General features: G+C 40.8%; 1 protein-coding gene across 2 annotated transcripts in view; it reads right to left on the reverse strand.

Moving 5' to 3' along the window:
• The window catches only part of LRBA (LPS responsive beige-like anchor protein), a 789,979-nt gene that overhangs the window by 426,705 nt on the left and 340,138 nt on the right, over nucleotides 1–23,136 (reverse strand). For both annotated transcript variants that reach the window (XM_040331890.1, XM_040331889.1), the window contains exon 36: nucleotides 6,337–6,503. In XM_040331890.1, coding sequence (XP_040187824.1) covers nucleotides 6,337–6,503 — 167 coding nt within the window. The remainder of the gene's footprint in view (nucleotides 1–6,336; nucleotides 6,504–23,136) is intronic.

The raw sequence follows: 23,136 nt of genomic DNA on the forward strand, positions 1-23,136 counted from the left end.
TATTCCAGTTGTATTAATTTGCTCAGAAGTTTTACCGTTACGCCTCACATTACACTGCCTTTTTATAAATGGTTTGTCATTCTGGAGGTGCGTAGGGGGTTCAGCAGTGGTATGACTGGGAGAATTGTTAGTTTTATTAAGCTATTTCACAATATTATTACATGGGCCGATGCTGGCAATAAAAAAAAAAAAATCTAAACATCTTCAGAGCTCCAGAGAGCAATGAATGTTACTTTACACTGATGTCAAGTGCAATAACTGCAGGGTGGGGAAACGGCGGAAGAAAAGCACTGAGGGGGCTGGGAGAAGCTTTTTTTTTTTTTGCCTGCATACATTTGCTTTGATTGCATTTCACATTTCAGTGCACTGCAGGCTAATGGGATTGCAAGTCTACAAGGTACCAGTTTTCATTCATTATAAAAATGCTAAGTGAAATCTCATCACAAAAGTAATAAACATAAAAAAAGAAACCAGACTGTGTAACTCCTTCTCTGCTGTAAGAGACTGCAAACAATAGAATCAGAGCATTCAACTGTAGTGACGAGCTGTGCAGGGGCCAAAATGGAGGTCAACAGTCATAATGGTAACCTTAAGATTGGAGGAAGGCAGCTCTAATCGAGTTTAGTCTTGGCAAGGTTTTGTTACGTCTACAAGGAATAAATTGGAATGTGGAAGAAACATCCCGATTTTAAATGAGCCTAATGTTATCAGGGTCTGACAAGTGTTCTCCTTATCTACAAGCGAGTAGGGAGATGTGCAGGAAGGCAATGAAAGAATCCACTAGTATATAACATTAGAATATCAGTCCAGGCCCCCGCTCTTTGTGGTGGGTGATCTGCTCCAAAATGACATACTACAAGATAAAATAGTAATGCTAATATTGATAGTTTGTCCATTACAGGTCAGCTAACTGTCCACTGGAACAGTTACAAAGCTGTTAGTTTCGATTTCACAAGGCCAATCAATACCAAGGCATACTGTTTCAATTTTGCCCGCATTGATTTTTCTCAGTCTCCTTTCTTTCTTTTATAACACCCGCTCCTACTAGCATTCATCTTTTCTGAAAGGAAGAAGATTTGATTTACTGAAGAAAAATTGAAGAGAGCATCACAAAGATTTTACCGGCAGGGCTCTTGACATGCAGGGGGAAAAAAAGGGGGGAAAAAGATGAATGTTTCACAGAAGAAAAAAAAATCTAGCTTCTTGCTTGAGGGCATCCATTAGAACATATTCCTTGAAATCTTAAACAGTGTCTTGAAAGCAGCTGCAACCTGATTCTGCTTCTTTGCCCTAATTTAAAATATACTGGCAGTTTGATATAAAAACGCCGAAACTCTTATTGCAACGCCTATGATAATTTATATCTGCAATTTTGTTTATGATTTTTTTTTTTATGACAAGTGCCACTTTCTTTTTTCCCCCCCAACTATCCGAAGACCCAGAGTGAATTTCTATGGTACATTAGTCAGCCTATTAGAATGCAATGAAGGACACGATGAAAAAAGGGTAGCGTGTCCTCAGAGACTTTCATCTACTGTTCTCCATCATCTCTTCTCATCCTTCTTGCATTCAGCCACTTTACCAGGTGTCATCTACATGAAAGATGATTTGTCTCCTGACCCAAATAAACACAATGCCTGTTAGGTGCATAGTGTGTGGATGAAAAAAATTGCTCCTGCACTCCGTTCATTTTATGCATTTTTTTTATCTAATCCACTGTTCCTTATCAGCGTTGCTTCTTCTTTTCACCTGAGCCTCACATCAATGACATTAATGTATGAACAGGTAGTAGATGGCAGCTACATTTTTTATTTTGTGAATCTGTAACTGCTTGGAATTTACAAGAAAAAATAAATTGTGACAGCAAAGGGCAAATATTCACAAATTCTATGTGAGCTGAATACTTTCACTCACTGTGCTAGAAGGGGAAAAAAACACTGCACAAATCTCAAGAAATAAGGAACATGTTGACTTTCTGTAGCAGCAGCTTGTGTAAGCCTGATATTAAGACACAAATTGCATTCAGACAGGTCACCAGGTGTCAAAAGATATTAGATGCCTGCTGTGAGGAAACAACAAATCCCATCTGCTTCAGAGAAAATAATATTTTCATTGAAATGGAACCTGGGAATCTTTTTATGTATAACAGAATTAGGTGTAATAACAACACTATGTAAAAAAAAGAACATGTAATCATCGGTGGTTTGCCTATAATAATGTAGATTTCATTTGATCTGCCTCAAATGGGCAATACAGTTTTTTTCCCCCATTCCTGCCAACCTGCATCTTGGTTGCTGCACCAGATGTTTTCTCAAAATGCCACATGCTGGAGTGTCATTGCCGAATGCAGCACCTGACCTTCTCTATAATTGACTAAAAATATTGATGTAATGGCATGGGTCTGATTGTGATTTATTAAAACCACTGCCGATCCTGGGCCAGCTGCCAGCATTGCAGCCTACTGATCAGACAGCATTAGGAAAGCCATCAATACTGAAACAAAATAAATGACATTAATGGGAAAGTATTAAGGCTCCAGGTCCTGGCAACAAGCAAGCGATATGAATTCCAAAGGACAGAAAGGAATGAAAATAGCATAAATGAAATTAAACCAAAATCCTTGGGAGATTCAATTTACTAAGAGACATGAAGCAAAATTGTGTTAACACTTGCAGTGCTAAACTGGAATAGAAAAAAAAAAAAAAAATATATATATATATATATATATATATATATATATATATATATATATATATATATATATATATATATATATATATATATATATATATATATATATATATATATATATATATATATATATATATATATATATATATATATATATAATGTTTCTGTTTATTATTCCAGTTTACCATTGACACCACTGCAAAACTAAAATCCAGATAGCCAAGTGCACACAGAAAATAATATTAGCAGAGCTCAGAATTCAGTTAGGTGAATTGCATTTAGATTCCCCTCATTATGCCCTCATCTGTAAAACAAGATAAATATAGCATGCTACAATTCATGCTATTAACTCACTCAAATAGACTGACTGCACCTCTGTATTATACATTATAATATGCATTTATGTAGGTTATGAAAAATGTCATATGAAATAGCTAGTTCAAACAGCACAATACACAATTAATAAATAATTCATGTTGTCTATGAATGCCTATACCTTTCTACATAGACTAACAAATTGATTGCAAATGTCTGCCCTATTCCAGTCAAGCAGGTAACATTTGCCATTCCTAGTCATATTCTAGTCCAGTGCTAAATGGCAATAAAAAAACTGTTTTCCAAAACAAACGGAAAACCCCACCTGCAGTGCCAAAAAGTGAGGATAGAAACTTGAGATTGGGTGCATGATGTCAGCCTAACCCTTCCCTTAATGCTTGATGAGTTACTGACTTAGAACAAGCATGTAAATATTAGTTGTCAGACATGTGATGTACACAGACTTGCTCCATGCACCAAAAAATTTCTAGCTGCCAGACTGCAATGCTAATGGTCTGGCTTTAGTATTTGGAAATATGGACCTGAAATGTGTATAAAGACCTGGAGAGGCAGAACCCTCGATCTGCCCACTTGTTTGTAATAGCAGCTTCAAGCAAGATATTCAAGAATGACAGGCATGTAAATATGATGCACTATGCCAGCAATTCTCAACCAGAGCTCCATGGAATGCTAGGGCTCCTCCAGAAGTTGGTTAAGGCCGCATACACACGGTCGCTGCAAACCGATGAGAATGGACCGAAGTTCAGTTTTATCGGTCCAAACCGACCGTGTGTATGGCCCATCAGTCTGTTGTCCTTCGGTCCAAAATTTTAAAACCTGCTTTAAAATCGAACCGATGGAGCGCTGACCGATCGGTCCAAACTGATGGTTGGAACAGAAAAGCATCGGTTCAAAACCCGTGCATGCTCAGAATCAAGTCAACGCATGCTTGGAAGCATTGAACTTCGTTTTTTTTCAGCATGTCGTGTGCTTTATGTCACCGCGTTCTGACCCGATCGTTTTTTAGAACAATGGTGTTTAAGCACATCAGACCGTCAAGCCACTTCAGCGGTGAACTGATGGAAACGGCCCATCGGACCATTCTCATTGGTTTGGATCGACCGTGTGTACGCGGCCTAGGAGTTCATTGCACTGTGGCTGATTGACCTTCCATCTGATGGTGTGTGCATTGCATTGGGTCAACACCACTTCACAGACACCAATGATCCTGTCTGTATAGAGGACATTCTTCTCAATGAGCATAAATTGAAGGCACATTTTCCCAAAGACTGCCAATAAATTTATTTTAGCAGGGGTTCCCTGAGACCTGAAAATTCATCTAGGGTAAAAAGGTGGAGAAAGTAATGGTAAACACATAGGAAAGAGTCCATGTCTGTGAGGTTACCACACATGCCAAACCTGTTGATCGATTCCCAGGAATGTTTAGATTAATACGCGCTGGATTTTATTGGAATTTTTGTAAGTGCATAGTACAATTGCATTTTAAGAAACTATCATACAATTTTACACTATGTGGGCATTTTATCACTTCCTTATGAGTAACTTTTATCAACAGTCACGACTCCTCCATTGCCTTTAAACATAGAGGAGGAAGCTGGCTGGATGCTTTGAGATGGTATACCACTTGTGTCTAGACTCCTATAAACTTGGAGTCTAGCCTTCTGGAAAGAGGCAATGTATATGTTTTTTGGTGGAGGAACAGGAAGACCAGAATGTGCATTTGTCTCATTCACTTCAGTTGGATATTCACCAAGAAGGTCATCATTTATAAAAAAAAATATTCACTTAATGGACACTTGTTTTTTTTTTCCACTATCTGTTTAGTGTGGCAACGTATTCTTTTTAAATTGTCTAGCACAGCCCAAAATTAGGCCAGGTTTTGTTGTTTAAACAGGTATGTTATTCCTTATTGTTGGCTCTGTAATAATTCAAACATTTTATTTCATTCTTTGACACATCCTGCTGCTGTGTTGATTGCCAAAACACTGACTATATTGTACAGCTAGAAATGGAGGCCATGTACCAATATACCCTTTTTCTCCATAACCAATCTATATCTATATCTATATCTATATCTATATCTATCTATCTATATATATATATATTGTGACAGGAAGTCAGGTAAATCTGTGGGTGTTGTCACAGACGGGACATACATTTCTGCCTTGTTTAGCCAATACACCAATTGTTATTAGGCGTCGGCTGCAACAGTAGCCAGAAAAGGTCTAAGGGCGTTGGAAAACTTCAGCTGTTCAGAATGAGGCAATTAAGGCCTCTATAAGTAATCCAGAGGATTACCACTGATTTGCTGCCTCCTGAGGCTTTCTGAGTGAAGGAGAGCAGTAGCTGAAAGTCTTCTGAGGAGGTGAGGAGAGGATTGATTTTTCTGTGTGATAAAAATCAAAAGACTATTGGTTTTCTGCTGTATGACCAGCAGTGTCTGCCCAGCACTAGGCTGTGCCAGACTCCATAGATAGGTTCCTGTGTGGTGAAGATAGACGCCCCAAGTGGCCAGGGTTTATTTTATGTTTGATTTTGTTTATGCTGTTTGGATGCTTGCACTTGTTTCCAGCAAGATGGAAGAATAAACCAAAATCTTCGACTGCCTGTCTGTATAAATTTAGTGTGTAGTGAACCCATCCAAGAGGTCACAAACCCCGCTACCGAGCTAACCCCTTACAATATTATATGTATGTAATACAAGGAGCTCAACTCTAGATCAGGATTATGCAAGTATTGGTGATGTCCTTAATAACACAACATATTCTTCATACATTACTGCAAACCTGTTCAAATTCTGAACAATTATACTACCGCATATCTCAAACATTTTTTACTATCGTTTTTTTTTTTAAACCGTTAACCTTCTAATAGTTGTTCTTTTAGCATGATGGTCAAGATTTTTGGGTGTAAGGAGGCCAAAGCCCTTCAAAACAGGGACATATAATATAAACATACTGTAAGTGAGGAGCATGGTTTAATATCATTTTGTGGGATCCTTGTTTCCACTATGTCAAATCATATCACATGCTCATTTAGAGAATGCCATTAAGCAAGGCTGTATATTAAAGTTTTAATACTGAAAATCCCATTGCTGGAGTTTTGGTTATTAAGAGATGTTGTTTTTACTGGCATCTTACATCTATTGTAGACAGCCTTAACCATTAAAAGCTTTACTTGCCCCTTTCCCCTACCTCCAGTGATTTTGTTTTGCATGTTGTAAATTAATTTAATTGACAGGTAATACTCTTCATCTATTAAATTAAAAAGATATGGTTAAAAAAAAAAGAAATAAAAAAAAAATCTTACTTTGATGAAGAACTTCCCCAAGCTCCATGTTTATCTGTGAGAATATTGATAATTTTTTGTACGAGTTGGGTTGCTGTCACATGATCTCTATACTTGGCTGCCCTTATTAAATGGTCACACATCTTTTCATCTTCTCTCTTGTCTGCAGAATACTGTGCAGAAATTGACTGAAAGAAAACAACAAAACCTCCTTAAAACATCAGATTTTACATGAAAATTTTTACAAAATATCTGTACACATTACTTCGATTTTCTGTTTACCATTACTTGAAAGCCAACAAGGGCAGATTGTGCAGAGCTCAGAAGTAGAATGCAACTGCCACCTTAAGGAGCCCGAATCTTTTGCTCCATTGAAGCCCACGGCCCCATATTCTTTTTATACAATAACACCCATTTAAAAAAAAAAAAAAAAAAAAAACAACACACTAGTAGATCCAAACAGTTCAATTGTTTCAGAGATGTGTGGGGTAGCTACTGGGGGTCAGGGTTATGGTCACTGCACCCTATGTCAAATGCATTTGATACAATTTACAAAGCATTGCATACAATTTGTGTACAAATCAGTATCATTCTCTTCACACATTTTGAATGCAATATGTTTAGGAAACTTGTACAGTAAGACTAAAAATACATAATAGTTTTAACTACAGGACATTGTTTAAGGTGTATCTTGATATGCATGTAGTACTGCTAATCTGTACAGTTTTACAATTACTAGGCTACGCTCTGCATCAAGCTATACCTACTGTTGATCAATGATCAGATGATGCTTAGAGCTATACTAGTGATAGCAAAGTCATCGGTAGGGACACACGTTCTAGGAAAAGGGGAACCTTGCGTTCTAGGCTAGATAATGGGTAGGGGGGCAATAACCACATGCTGTAAAAAGAAGTAATGATTGCAATGCATAACCTGTAATCCAAGGCCTTTCATGGAGTATAGTGTCCTAAAGTAAAAAAAAACTGATGCGACCGAGGGCACAAAGGCTTACAGGGCATTCTATATTGCAAAATAGACACCTGCAATTCAAAACTATATCTGTACATATATACATGTCAAATAAATTCAAAATATACTATATAAACATCCAACCAATATAAAAAAGCACATTTCCAAAATAGGCAGGCAAAGAGGTAATAAATGCTTTCAAGTGCTTCCTAATGGTCTAATGGATCAGTCTTTACAATTTGAAGAGCAACTTTTCATACCTGACATAAAATCTATAGATATAAATCACATTAGTGGTCCATTTTTTACCGATTATCAATCTCTGTCTCTTTGCAAAACATTAGTGCTGCATTTGACCTTATATTATAAAATTAAGACCAGCAATGCCATGTATAATAAAAACAATAAAAAACAAAAAAACATGTTTCTAAAAATGGTATTCACAAGTTTTCCTTGTTATAAAAGAATGGTAATAAATATTACAAAAAAATGTAAAGGACAAGAATCCGACTGCAAGATCATTCTCTAAACTAACATATGAAACATTTTCTGTATATATGTTTACAATAAAATTATATATTATATATCATGCCTAAAAATACTCCTAAAACCCACGATAAGGCAAATGCTGATGTTCATAACAGAACATACGTGCACTGATCTCTAAAAAACTGCCTTAATGCAATTGTTCTTGGTTTTAACTGTGAACGCATAATCGGTCGCCTCTACCAAGGTGGTGTCATAACTGCATGGTAATACATTTTATTTTTGGATCAGTGGTAAATTTTAATAAAGTATAACTAAAAGCAAAACATAGCATTAAAAGTTATTAACTGCAAGTGCTGCTGGCTCCTGCTCTCTTACTGCTGCATCTCTTAACTTCCAGGCTTCACATTGGATAGTACAGCCTCCAGCCCGTCTTTTAGCTTTGGGGGAGAGCAAGAGTGGAGAAAGAGGGAGGAGCAAGTTCTAGGCTACAGGGCTGTGTGTTTCTATTAATGCACATGGTGTAAGGATAAAACTCTAGCCCCTGCATGCAAGGATGGCTCCATAGAATACTACAATAAAAAGGAGCCACCACAAAACCAGAAAAATGGGGAAGTGATCACAGCACCAGCCTAAACAGGACATAGGCGAGGATCCAAAGATAAAGAAGCTGCATACCCACTAAGTTATTAGGGTGGAACTCAAGTCATAAATTAAGTCCTGCTAGTTCCCTTTAGGCTGGCTCCTTTTGCAAGTATAGCTGTAAAACATAAAAAAAATTGTGCCTATACCGTTTCACCCACACACTAATTTTTGTAGCATAATTATTAATGTGGAATGTATTTTCCTTGCTAAAGAACATTATTTTTTACTAAGGTGTTATGGGTAAAGTTCCACTTTAAATCAGTTGCTTAAAATATCACCTAAACTCAAAGTACCTAGGTCAAAAGCCATACCCAGCAAGCCAGAGTCCTAGCTCACATGGTTTAACTATTCTTGTAAATAAAAGGGGCAGTGGCTTCTAAACAATTATGAGACATATATTGCAATACATAAAACCATTAGCAGTTGGAAAACATATGTAAAACGGTTTTGCATAATTAATAACCAGCTACAGTCTGTACCAATTGTGCTTACTTAAATGTTTTTAGTAAAAATGAGTTACATGTGCAGCTGGAAATGCAAAGCCTCCAAGACCCCTTTGACACTGGGGCAGCAGGCGTGTTAGCGCTAATATAAAAATGGGGGGACTAATGCGCAAACCAACCTAACCACGGCACATACGGTTAAAAATAAATGAACAACTAAAACTATAAAAGCAGCAGCCACAACTAATAGTGCTCACACACTGATAACAGATTGAAAATATGGGGTGTGTAATGGCGCTTGCAAATAACTAAATAAATATAGTTCCTATTAATAATTTACGGAATAGTGCGTCAGAAATGAAATTCTTGCTGTGTATCAAAAAGTGTTCCACTCCAAATAAGATCAGAACGCCATCCAACATCAATGAATTTATGTGGAGGGTGATGGGAGTGAAAAAATAATAGGAATACAACTAATGAAATAAACAAACGTGCCAATGAAAGCACAGTGTTGATGAAGTGAGATGCAATATGGTAATCCTTCAGTGTCCAAATAATGCTCAGCAATAATACTTCATATCACATAATAGATACATAATTAATAATTAAATGAGTGATAAATCAATAAAGTGCTCCATCCATTAAAGTGCAATAATGCAATAGTGAGTGTCAGAACCAATGAATATCAATATAATAACGCATGCAACAAAATTCCTCAAAACGATGTTCAGCATGCATGGGTGAACGCAACCCAATCCATAACGTGTCTACAGTGAAAATAGTCCCAAAAAATCCAATCACGAGGTTAAAGAAAAAAAAAATATATATATAAAAAGAATTAAATGGTTTAATAATGATAAAAAATATATAATATAAAATGAATAATGTGCTCAGTGCACAACCGTGCAAGTTAAAATGACAATCCGGAATTTTCAAAGTGCTCCACTGATAATCAAATTTTTTCACAGAAATTCCTGCAGTGCAAAAATAATATTGTGCACACGTGCTTGCAAATCCAAACGTTAGGTGATCGGCAGTGTGGATATAGGTGTTCTCACCAGCCCCTCACCTTTAAGAGGCTATGACTAAGTGACGTGTGGTCGTCACGATACGCGTGAGGAAGAAGAGGGTTGCTGGTGACGTCATCCGCTCGCGGCCGCAGAGCGGAGACATTCGATACAAGCTGTACTACACACTGCCTACGCTGTATACACAGCATTGTCTGTAAATCTACTTGTTTTTTTATATATTAAATGCATACGTTTTCTACACTATGGAGGCGTCCATGTTTCTTTGTTTGAGTGCCAACGCTGCCACCTTGTGAGCTGCTTTTTGGGGGATCAATAACAGCAGGCTGGCTGTGGAATACCTGGCTATCAGGATTAATACAGGCTTTATACAAGCCTCTTAAAGGTAAGGGGCTGGTGTTTTGAATTGCGGGCAGATGAAGAAATATGTTTTTAAAAAATATTTTGTTGGGATATTTATTATAGCAAAAAGTAAAAAATATATATATTTTTTCAAAATAGTTTTTTGTTTGTAGGGCAAAAAAAATAAAAAAACGCAGAGGTGAACAAATACCACCAAAAGAAAGCTCTATTTGTGGGGGAAAAAGGACGTACATTATATTTGGGTACAACGTGCAATTGTCAGTTAAAGCAATGCTGTGCCGTATCACAAAAGGTGGCCTGGTCATTAAGGAGGGCAAATCCTTCCGGGGCTGAAGTGGTTAAATTGATTCTTTCATGAGAAAGTATGGGGCTGCAATTGTTACTCATCTGTTTAAAAAGCTAGTTGCCTCTCTAGGTTTGGCTTCAATACTTTTAAGCGGGCCTCGAAACATGCATGCTGTGACTGTCGGAATTTCTCATCTAGGGCCATGCTGGGTATGGATGCCACCCAAGGTGCCTATTTTGCCAACATTAAACCTCATCCAGGCAAAGATGCATGCCTGTGCACAGACAGTCAGCTAAGTGATGTTGAGCCTGTTAAAAAGAAAGACTTAACATCACGGAACAGAGTATCCTGCCTGTCTGCTGTGCCTGACACATTGGAAGGTACAGTGGCCAGCAGAACTGTGCTCAGCGATGCTGAACCTGCATTTCAACTAGCTGCATCACTGAAGAGGCTGAACTGCTGCCCCTGTGTGACAAACAGAGAAATTGGGCAGTGAAACTCAACTGCACTGATGACAAATTGTCTAGAATGGACACTCCAGCCTCAGTGCCGCCCCTCCCATTTGAGGCATCCTCCTCAACTGGCCTCAGCATGGCCCTGCTTTTTATATTTGATACTGACTGATAAGCAATGAACACCTAGAATGTGTTAGGCTGCATTAACACGTCAGCGTTTTGAATCGTGGGCAGATTTCCTGCGATCTACAAGCGATTTGAAAGCGCTGATGTGCTGCAATCGTGGCAACACGCATTGTGGGAAGCATGTCGCCCAAAAGTAGCTCCTGAACTTTTTTGGGAGACAAGCGTGTTGCCACTATTGCAGTGCGATTTATCACACAAGAACTGCGGCAGACCCACACAGCGATTTAAGGTGTCCAACGAATTGGATCTCAAATGCGAGTCCTGCAAATCAATTTAACCACTTCACCCCCCGGAAGGATTTGCCCCCCTTAAAGCGGGGGTTCACCCTATCGACGAAAAAAATTTTTTTTTTTTTTCTTTTACCATAAAATCAGGCATTGTAGCGCGAGCTACAGTATGCCTGTCCCGAATTTTTTACCCCCGTACTCACCTTGTACGCGTAGATCGAAGATACCGGGGAATGGGCGTGCCTATGGAGACGGAGGATGATTGACGGCCGGCTCTGGCGCGTCACGCTTCTCCGGAAATAGCCGAAATAGGCTTGGTCTTCACGACGCGTGCGCATAGCCTGTGCGCAGGCGCCGTGAAGAGCCGAGACCTACTCCGGCTGTCTTCGGGGAGAGTGACGTGCCAGGGCTGGCCGTCAATCATCCTCCCTCTCCATAGGCACGCCCATTCCCCGCGGGAGCCGAAAAATACGATCTCCGATTACAAGGTGAGTCCGGGGTTAAAAAAATCGGGACAGGCATACTGTAGCTCGCGCTACAATGCCTGTCTCGATGGTAAAATCGTGTCGGGGGGGGGTGAACTACCGCTTTAATGATCAGGCCAATTTTTGTGGTGTGGCACTGCATTGCTTTAACTGACAATTACGAGGTCGTGCGATGTTGTACCCAAATAAAAAATGACGTCCCTTTTTCCCCACAAATAGAGCTTTTTTTTGGTGGCATTTGAAAACCTCTGAGGTTTTTATTTTTTGCGCTATAATTAAAAACAGACAATTTAAAAACAAATACATTTTTTTTGCTATAAATATCAAATAATATAAAAAAAAGAATCTTCAACAGTTTAGGCCATTCTTCTACATATTTTTGGTAAAAAATAAAATAAATAAATTGCAATAAGCGTATATTGATTGGTCTGCGCAAAAGTTAGTGTCTAATACTACTAATAATGGCGGTAATGTGGCAATTTTTAACGAGACGGCGACATTGTGGTGGACAGATCGGGCACTAGAGGGCAATCGAGGGGTTAAATGTGTTCCCTAGGGAGTGTTTCTAACTGTGGGAGGATAGGACTGACTAGGGGAGGAGACATATCACTGTTCCTAATTAACACGGACAGAAGCTCTGTCTCTTCTCTCCTGTCAGAATGAGGATTTGTGTGTTTACACACACAAATCCCCGTTCTGGCTCTCGGCCCACGATCAAAGAAGTATCGGTGTTCTCTACCTGTAATTGCAAAAAATTGCAAAAGAGCCCGACGTCTCAACGATCATGGCCTGCTATAGCTCTTAAAGGAGCCACCATGCAGGTACAGCTCCATAGGAGCTGGTTGGCAAGTGGTCAACCACTTTAATACTGGGCACTTTTACCCCCTTCTTGCCCAGACCAATTTTCAGCTTTCAGTGCTGTCACGCTTTGAATGGCAATTGCACTACCCATAAGAAATTTAAATTTTTATAAACACAAATAGAGCTTTCTTTTGGTGGTATTGAATCACCACTGGGGTGTTTTTTTTACTAAACAAAAAACATTTTGAAAAAAAACATGTCTGTTCCTGTTAAAAAAAATTGCAAATAAATAATTTCTTCATTCATTTAGGCCAAAAAGTATTCTGCTACATGAAAATAACCCAAATCAGTGTACATTATTTAGTCTGTAGGAAAATTATAGAGTCCACAAACTATAAATATATATATATATATATATATATATATATATATATATATATATATATATATATATGGATCAATCCTGATATACTGACCCCCCTATAATAGTTCAAGTGGCAAGAAAATGCTAGGACAGTACAAATACATCAAATTAACCCTTTCTCGAAAGCAGCCAGTGCAAGGTATTTGGACATGGCAAATTTTTTGCATTTTTTTTATAAAAAATAAAAAATTACATTATATATATATATATATATATATATATATATATATATATATATATATATATATATATATATATATATATATATATAATGTGTATAAGACATACAGTGCCTTGCGAAAGTATCCGGCCCCCTTGAACTTTGCGACCTTTTGCCACATTTCAGGCTTCAAACATAAAGATATAAAACTGTAATTTTTTTTGAAGAATCAACAAGTGGGACACAATCATGAAGTGCAACGAAATTTATTGGATATTTCAAACTTTAACAAATAAAAAACTGAAAAATTGGGCGTGCAAAATTATTCAGCCCCTTTACTTTAGGTGCAGCAAACTTTCTCCAGAAGTTCAGTGAGGATCTCTGAATGATCCAATGTTGACCTAAATGACTAATGATGATAAATAGAATCCACCTGTGTGTAATCAAGTCTCCGTATAAATGTACCTGCACTGTGATAGTCTCAGAGGTCCGTTTAAAGCGCAGAGAGCATCATGAAGAACAAGGAACACACCAGGCAGGTCCGAGATACTGTTGTGGAGAAGTTTAAAGCCGGATTTGGATACAAAAAGATTGCCCAAGCTTTAAACATCCCAAGGAGCACTGTGCAAGCGATAATATTGAAATGGAAGTATCAGACCACTGCAAATCTACGAAGACCTGGCCGTCCCTCTAATTTTTCAACTCATACAAGGAGAAGACTGATCAGAGATGCACCCAAGAGGCCCATGATCACTCTGGACGAACTGCAGAGATCTACAGCTGAGGTGGGAGACTCTGTCCATAGGACAACAATCAGTCGTATACTGCACAAATCTGGCCTTTATGGAAGAATGGCAAGAAGAAAGCCATTTCTTACAGATATCCATAAAAAAGTGTAGTTTAAAGTTTGCCACAAGCCACCTGGAAGACACACCAAACATGTGGAAGAAGGTGCTCTGGTCAGATGAAACCAAAATCGAACTTTTTGGCAACAATGCAAAACGTTATGTTTGGCGTAAAAGCAACACAGCTCATCACCCTGAACACACCATCCCCACTGTCAAACATGGTGGTGGCAGCATCATGGTTTGGGCCTGCTTTTCTTCAGCAGGGACAGGGAAGATGGTTACAATTGATGGGAAGATGGATGGAGCCAAATACAGGACCATTCTGGAAGAAAACCTGATGGAGTCTGCAAAAGTCCTGAGACTGGGACGGAGATTTGTCTTCCAACAAGACAATGATCCAAAACATAAAGCAAAATCTACAATGGAATGGTTCACAAATAAACATATCCAGGTGTTAGAATGGCCAAGTCAAAGTCCAGATCTGAATCCAATCGAGAATCTGTGGAAAGAACTGAAAACTGCTGTTCACAAACGCTCTCTATACAACCTCAGCTGTTTTGCAAGGAGGAATGGGCAAAAATTTCAGTCTCTCGATGTGCAAAACTGATAGAGACATACCCCAAGCGACTTACAGCTGTAATCGCAGCAAAATATGGCGCTACAAAGTATTAACTTAAGGGGGCTGAATAATTTTGCACGCCCAATTTTTCAGTTTTTTATTTTTTTTAAAAGTTTGAAATATCCAATAAATTTCGTTCCTCTTCATGATTGTGTTCCACTTGTTGATTCTTCAAAAAAAATTACAGTTTTATATCTTTATGTTTGAAACCTGAAATGTGGCAAAAGGTCGTAAAGTTCAAGGGGGCCGAATACTTTCGCAAGGCACTGTGATCAGGGATACTGAAGAAAATATATCTTTTTTTTTTTCTTTCTTTTTACCTTTTTATTTAAAGACACTGCGACCAGTGTTTTTTTACACATATTACGATTGATTATACCAGTGAATTTCATTGGTACAAGCAATGTTTTTTACTGTATGAAACTGATTAATTCAGTGTCTTCTGATGTAATTAGTTGTGTTTGGCCAAAGCTAATCATATGATACAGGTGGGCTGTGTGTGATAAGCCCTGGCTGTACCATGCGATCCCTGTGACCAATCAATGCTAGCAACACAATTGTAAACAATGAATGACATGAAAGAAAACCATTCATTGTTTACAATTGTCATGTGATCTGCTATGATTTGTCACAGCGATCACATGATACTGGCAGCGAGCTGGTATAGTGAACAGTCATCGGCTGTGTCCGATAGAAAGAGCCAGTGACAGATCCTGCCGCTGTGCAGCCCCACGCAAGAAGCGCACTCTGGGAGGACATCCTAGACGTCCATTCAAAAGAATGAAAAGCCTGCCAGCCATCACTCTGCTACAGGCTGGGCAGGAAGGTATAAACATTTAACACTAAAATGGGAAACGTAACATCACAGCAAAACTTTAAAAAAAAAAAAAATAGCTACACATCATTTTGTAATTTAACATTATTAACTGGGACCTGTCAATAAAATTAATTATCAACCATTTGCTAGTCCCCCTTACCCCAGCTTATAAATCACTTGGCCTAAAAAAAAAAAAAGAATAAACATAGAAAAAGGAACACAGATCTTTTTCTCCATTCCAAATTTCGTATTTTACAATTTGAATTAGCAACTTTTGGGGTGGCTAAAGCTGGGTATACACATTGACTAGTTCCTCTTTTTTTTTTTTTTTTTTTTCAATTCAGCCCGCTGGCCTGCCAGGCATAACAATTGGAGGATAGTTACGCTTTAGTCAAAGGTCAGCTTCAAAAAGTACCATTCCATTTTAATGTGCAGTCACTAAAATGTTTCTAACAAAATTACCAAAAAAATGTAATTATAATTTCCTTACAAACACCATGCATGACGCATCCTGGAATCACAATTTATGAGCACTAGTTTTCTTAAAGGTTGGCACAGGGCTTTCAATGTACATTTCAGTTTTGCTGAAACAGAGCAATGCAGCCTAAAAGGATGTAGCTAAAAGAAAATCTGCAAAACAGAACGTATATAGTTTGAGGATCATCAAGTACTAATGTTTTACAAACCACATTTTGATATTTTTATTTTGTTAGAAGATAATAGCAAAATGCCATTATGCTACCATGAGGGAATAAACCTGCTGACAGAGCATATCCTGCCATTCACCAATAACAAATACATGTGTTAAAGTCTTGTATGGCTATTACCTTCTTACAAGCCTGTTCTGTCAATCTTATTCATCTATGACACAAACTACCATAATAAAACATACCGTGGGTGGGATTTAGTGCCTGAGAACAGGTTTGATGTTACTTTTAGAATACCAGAATATGATTGAAGACATTAGCTGGTCCGGAATAGAGATCCTTAAAGTACCATAGACAGTAACCTATGCAGTGCCACCCCTATCTTCCCAATTAAGCAAACCATTGTAAACTTACACTGGTGTAGCCTTTTCTTGAGAAATGGCCCTCCCCAACAAGGATACTGAGCCAAGAAGTCTATAGGTGAACAAGACAGCCAGAACCTTTGCTAAGTGGAAGAGTGGGTAAAGTTGGAAGTGCCTCCACCCATCATAGGGCGTCTGTGAGCAGATAGGATTCCCCGCCTGATAAATTAACCAATAATCGAATCAAAGTAATTGGGAGGAGAGGAATTACTGCAGGCAGCATATAACATTAACTATACAAATAAGCACCAGTATGGGAATAATGCAAGATTATATATATATATATATATATATATATATATATATATATATATATATAAAAATAAAAAGAAGGTTAATACTAGAACATACATTCAACAAGGGCCCAATAGGAATGCTGGTAAAATTGTGCACATACCCGGGTATATTAACAAAGATACCTCTAGATGAATGTTGCAGCAAAATCCAATCACAGGGAAACATGAGAGATAGCTGCGCCTGTCTTGGTTTCATACACCTGAAGACAGAATCAGTGATTATGGGGAGATCCTCCAACCATTGATCAACCAGCCTGGATCATAGCTTCTCAGCAGCAGAAACCGTGGTCCGATTCTTGAACTCAGAATATCTACTCTGAATCTTAGTCCCTAGTAACTTCTAATCTGCCATGCAACAGATCCTCTATCTGTGACCATTGGATGCTTAACCTGACTTTAGCCTATGCTGGACTTTGAGGCCTGAGCCAAAACTAGCTATAGAATCCCAGACTAGAGGTCGACCGATATGGGTTTTTCTCTGGCCGATGCCGATATTTGGAAATCGGGGCGGCCGATATGTGTTGCCGATTTTTGCGGCCGATATTTTAGGCCGATTTTTTTTCCCCTCATCTCCAAAAACCTAGGGTGGAGAGGAGATAATTGTTTAGGGTGGAGTGCAGCCTGTCAGTGCCACATCAGTGCAGCCCATCAGTGCCCACCAGTGCAGCCTATCAGTGTCCATCAGGGCCACCTCATTGGTGTCTAACAGTGCCCACCAGTGCCACCTCATCAGTGCCCACCAATGCACCAGTGCATCTCATCATTGCCCACCAGTGCATCACTTCATCAGTGCATCTCACCAGCGCATATCACCAGTGCATCACCTCATCAGTGGCCACCAGTGCATCTCACCAGCACATATCACCGGTGCATCACCTCATCAGTGCCCACCAGTGCATCACCTCATCAGTGCCCACCAGCGCATATCACCAGTGCATCACCTCATCAGTGCCCACCAGTGCATCTCACCAGCGCATATCACCAGTGCATCACCTCATCAGTGCCCACCAGTGCATCTCACCAGCGCATATCCTCATCAGTGCCCACCAGTGCATCTCACCAGCGCGCATCACCTCATCAGTGCCAACCAGCGCGCATCACCTCATCAGTGCCAACCAGCGCGCATCACCTCATCAGTGCCAACCAGCGCGCATCACCTCATCAGTGCCAACCAGCGCGCATCACCTCATCAGTGCCAACCAGCGCGCATCACCTCATCAGTGCCAACCAGCGCGCATCACCTCATCAGTGCCAACCAGCGCGCATCACCTCATCAGTGCCAACCAGTGCGCATCACCTCATCAGTGCCAACCAGCGCATCACCTCATCAGTGCCAACCAGCGCGCATCACCTCATCAGTGCCAACCAGTGCATCACCTCATCAGTGCCAACCAGTGCATCACCTCATCAGTGCCAACCAGTGCATCACCTCATCAGTGCATCACCTCATCAGTGCCTCACATCAGTGCCCACCAGTACAGCCCAATGTCATTCACTGCCACCTCACTGCCACCAGCGGAGCGCTCCAGTCTCCGTTCCATCTCCCAGCACAAGAAAGTTCCAATGTCCCTGGCCCTGACGTGCTGCCCCGCCTCTGCCTACAATCCCCAGAAGGCAGAGCGGGCCTGTAACAGCCAATCGGCGGCGGCCGCTGCCGACATCCTCCACTCTAGAAAAAAAACGTCCCCTGACATGCTGCGCGCCTCTGCCTACAAATCCTAGAATGCAGCGCGGGCCGGTAACTGCCGGCCCGCGCTGCATTCTGAGGTTTGTAGGCAGAGGCAGGGCGCGCAGCATGTCAGGGGACGTTTTTTTCCCCAGAGTGGAGGATGTCGGCAGCGGCCGCCGCCGATTGGCTGTTACAGGCCCGCTGGTTGGCTGCCGCGCAGGGTGTACCAAGATAGCCGCGGCTCCGGAGCTAGGCCGAAGCCGCGGCCTTTCCTGATGCTGTGACCGCGGCGGCAATCCGCGGATTGCCGCCGCGGTCACAGCATCAGGAAAGGCCGCGGCTTCGGCCTAGCTCCGGAGCCGTGGCACCGCTAGCGGCCATGTTAAAAATCGGCGTAATTTGGAAAAAAATCGGCCGACGACGATTTCTCCAAAACGGCCAAATATCGGCCGATATATTGGTCGACCTCTATCCCAGACCATAAAGGACAGCACCCACCAGCCACTTTATTAGGTACACCTTCCTAGTTCCAGGTCGGACACCCTCCTTTTGCCTTCAGAACTGCCTTAACCACTTCAATACACTTACACCCCCTTCCTGCCCAAGCAAATATTCAACTTTCAGCACTGTCGCTCTTTAAATGACAATTGCGCGTTCATGCTACACTGTACCCAAACAGAATTTTTATCATTTTGTTCCCACAAATAGAGCTTTCTTTTGGAGGTCTTTGCTCACCTCTGCGGTTTTTAATTTTTGCTAAACAAATAAAAAAATGACCAAAAAAAAAAAAAGTTTTTCTTTTGTTTCCGTTATAAAATTCTGTAAATAAGTATGTTTTCGCCTTCACTGATGGGCACCGATAAGGCAGCAGTGATGAGGTGGCACTGATATGCAACACTGATGGGCACTCATGGGTGGTACTGGTGGGCACTGATAAATGGCACTGATATGCATCACTGATGGCACTGGCAGGCATTGGGGATGGGCACTGATTGGCAGCTGCATGGGCACTGACTGCCATTTCCCTGGTGGTCTAGAGTGGCATACCTGGTGGTCCAGTGTTGTGGCCTTCCCTGGTGGTCCTGGGCAGGCATCCAAGGGGGGACTGCGCTGATAATCAGCAAAGACCCCCCTTTTCAGGAGAGCAGCTGTCAAATGCGAGTAAGAAAAAGCCGATCAGCGGCTCTTACCGTTTACATTGTGATCAGCCGTGATTGGACACAGCTGATCAAGTGGTAAAGAGCCTCCGTCGGACGCTCTTTACCCAGATTGGCATGCCACACCACTGTGATGCGCACCCCCACTGGCGCGCAGCGCGGTTATCCTGCTGAACGTCATATGACATTTAGTCAGGATAACTGAACCACCACCGTCATTCTGTTATAGGCCAGGCAGGAAGTGGTTAAAGAGGTTGTAAACCTCGAAAAAAAAAACCTGCAAGACAACGGCATAATGAGCCAGCATTGCATACTAGTGCATTATTTAATACTTACCTTAGAACGATGCACTGGATCGGCATCGGCCCTCCGAGTACAGCACGGTTATCTTCCACCGAAGTTACTTCCCGGGTTCACAGCTCCAGCGCTGTGATTGGGCAGAGCCACGATGATGTCACTCCCGTGCATGCGTGCGGAAGCCGTCGGTTATGACACAACTCCTAAAGAAACTGCACCAACTGCCCAATTCTTCAGTGCGCATGCGCCAATGACATCGGTAAGCGCACATATACTGAATATTTCCTTAACCACTTAAGGACCTTGGCTGTTATTCAGATTTGGCGTTTACAAGACTAAAACCGTTTTTCTAGAAAATTACTTAAAACCCCCAAACATTATATATATATATTTTTTTTCTAACACCCTAGAGAATAAAATGGCGGTCATTGCAATACTTTTTGTCACACCGTATTTGCGCAGCGGTCTTACAAGCGCACTTTTTTTTTGAAAAAAAATCACTATTTTGAATTAAAAAAATAAGACAACAGTAAAGTTAGCCCAATTTTTTTATATATTGTGAAAGATAATGTTACGCCGAGTAAAATGATGCCCAACATGTCACGCTGCAAAATTGCGCCCGCTCGTGGAATGGCGTCAAACTTTTACCCTTAAAAATCTCCATAGGCGACGTTTAAAAAATTCTATAGGTTGCATCTTTTGAGCTACAGAGGAGGTGAAGGGCTAGAATTATTGCTCTCACTCCAACGATAGCGGTGATACCTCACTTATGTGGATTGAACACCGTTTTTCATATGTGGGCGCTACTCACGTATGCGTTCGCTTCTGCGTGCGAGCTCGTCGGAACGGGGCGCTTTAAAAATTTTTTTGTTTTCTTATTTATTTTTATTTAATTTATACATTTTTACACTGAAAAAAAAAATAAAAAAAAATGGATCACTTTTATTCCTATTACAAGGAATGTAAACATCCCTTCTAATGGAAAAAAGCATGACAAGTCCTCTTAAATATAAGATCTGGGGTCAAAAAGACCTCAGATCTCATATTTAGACTTAATTGCAAAAAGCTATGCTATGGGGCCATCTTGCCCTCACTCGTATCCCAGCCGAGCAGGGGACAGGACCCGATCGCCTCCGCCGCTACCGTCGGCTCCGGTAAGCGGCGGAGGGCACGGGAGAGCAGGCCCTCTCCCACCGCCGATAACGGTGATCTTGTGGCGAATCCGTCGCAGAGACCACCGTTATCGTTTACAGGACCGCTCAAGGAAAATATGGATATCTCGGTTGTGGCAGCAGCTGCTGCCGTTACCGAGATATCCATCTTTAAAAACAGGACGTATATAGTCGTGAGCGGGTCCTTAAGTGGTTAATTGTGCAAATTTAGAAGATATTCAAGGTACCTACAGGCAAGACTTGTTATAGGCTTACCTGTAGGTAAAAGTGGTGTAACAGGGTTTACAAACACTTTAATTATCCATGGCATAGATTCAACAAGATGTCTGAAACATTCCGCAGAGATTTGTCCATATTGACATACCTCTTATCATCATTAGTCATTTAGGTCAACATTGGATCATTCAGAGATACTCACTGAACTTCTGGAGAGAGTTTGCTGCACTGAAAGTAAAGGGGCTGAATAATTTTGCACGCCCAATTTTTGTTTTTTATTTGTTAAAAAGGTTGAAATATCCAATAAATTTCGTTTCACTTCATGATTGTGTCCCACTTGTTGTTGATTCTTCAAAAAAAATTACAGTTTTATATCTTTATGTTTGAAGCCTGAAATGTGGCAAAAGGTCGCAAAGTTCAAGGGGGCCGAATACTTTCGCAAGGCACTGTATGTCTTCAAGCCTTGCGTAGTCCATTTGAAACATAAACCTGGCATGATCAGCAGGTATTTTACAGCGACACATACAATAAAACAAGTTACAGGCAACACTCGCTAAGCAGTATAAATAACTGAATATATGGGTTTTAAGTTTTAGGGGTAATAAACATATAAATCATATTTAGCATACTGTGGATAAAAAATGTGTAGCGCTGAAATTAAATCACATGTTACCAAAATGATTCAGAAATAAAACAAATATGTATAAGAAAAGCGACTTTCATAAGTGTCCAATAAAGTGTTAAAGTTTATATGGGAAAAAATCCTGTGATAAAAGCAGGAAAAAATGTATTCCCGTGAAAAAAAAGGGGAGGCTTACCGACTAGCCTGTGACCGGAGGAGGAGAGATTTGAGGGGAAGAGATTGGAGGAAGGAAGGCACTGGGATCATTCTGTAATGATTGGATTGAGCTGACAACTGCTACAGAGGGCATTGTTAACCACTTGACGCCCACCCTTTAACAAAATGACGGCGGCAAAGTGGTTTCAATATCCTGACTGGACGTCATATGACGTCCTCAGGATATTGAGCCGCTGCGCGCCCCCGGGGGCGAGCATCGCGGCGATCATTGTTGCAGGGTGTCAGTTTGACACCCGCAACACCGATCTAGGTAAAAAGAGTCTATGACGGAGACTCTTTACCACGGGATCAGCCGTGTCCAATCATGGCTGATCACGATGTAAACAAGAGCCGGTTATCGGCTTTTCCTCACACGCATCTGTCAGACGCGAGTAGAGGAGAGCCGATCGGCTGCTCCTCTGACAGGGGGAGTTTGTGCTGATCGATTATCAGCACAGCCCCCCCCCGAGCATACCCACACTAGACCACCAGGGATGCCAATCAGTGCCTACAATGGATGCCAATCAGTGCCCACAATGGATGCCAATCAGTGCCCACAATGGATGCCAATCAGTGCCCACAATGGGCATCACTGATTGGCAGGCATTGTTGTTTGGCACTGATTGGCATCCATAAGTACAATACAGTAAATTCGTGCCACCTATCAGTGCCCATCCATGCCCATCGGTGCCACCTATCAGTGCCCATCCATGCCCATCTGTGCCACCTATCAGTGCCCATCCGTGTCACCTATCTGTGCCCATCCGTGCCGCCTATCAGTGCTCATCCGTGCCGCCTATCAGTGCTCATCTGTGCCGCCTATCCTTGCCCTATCCGTGCTGCATATTAGTGCCCATCAATTCCA

Source organism: Rana temporaria, chromosome 1, assembly GCF_905171775.1.
Source record: "Rana temporaria chromosome 1, aRanTem1.1, whole genome shotgun sequence".
Classification (NCBI taxonomy): Eukaryota; Metazoa; Chordata; class Amphibia; order Anura; family Ranidae; genus Rana; species Rana temporaria.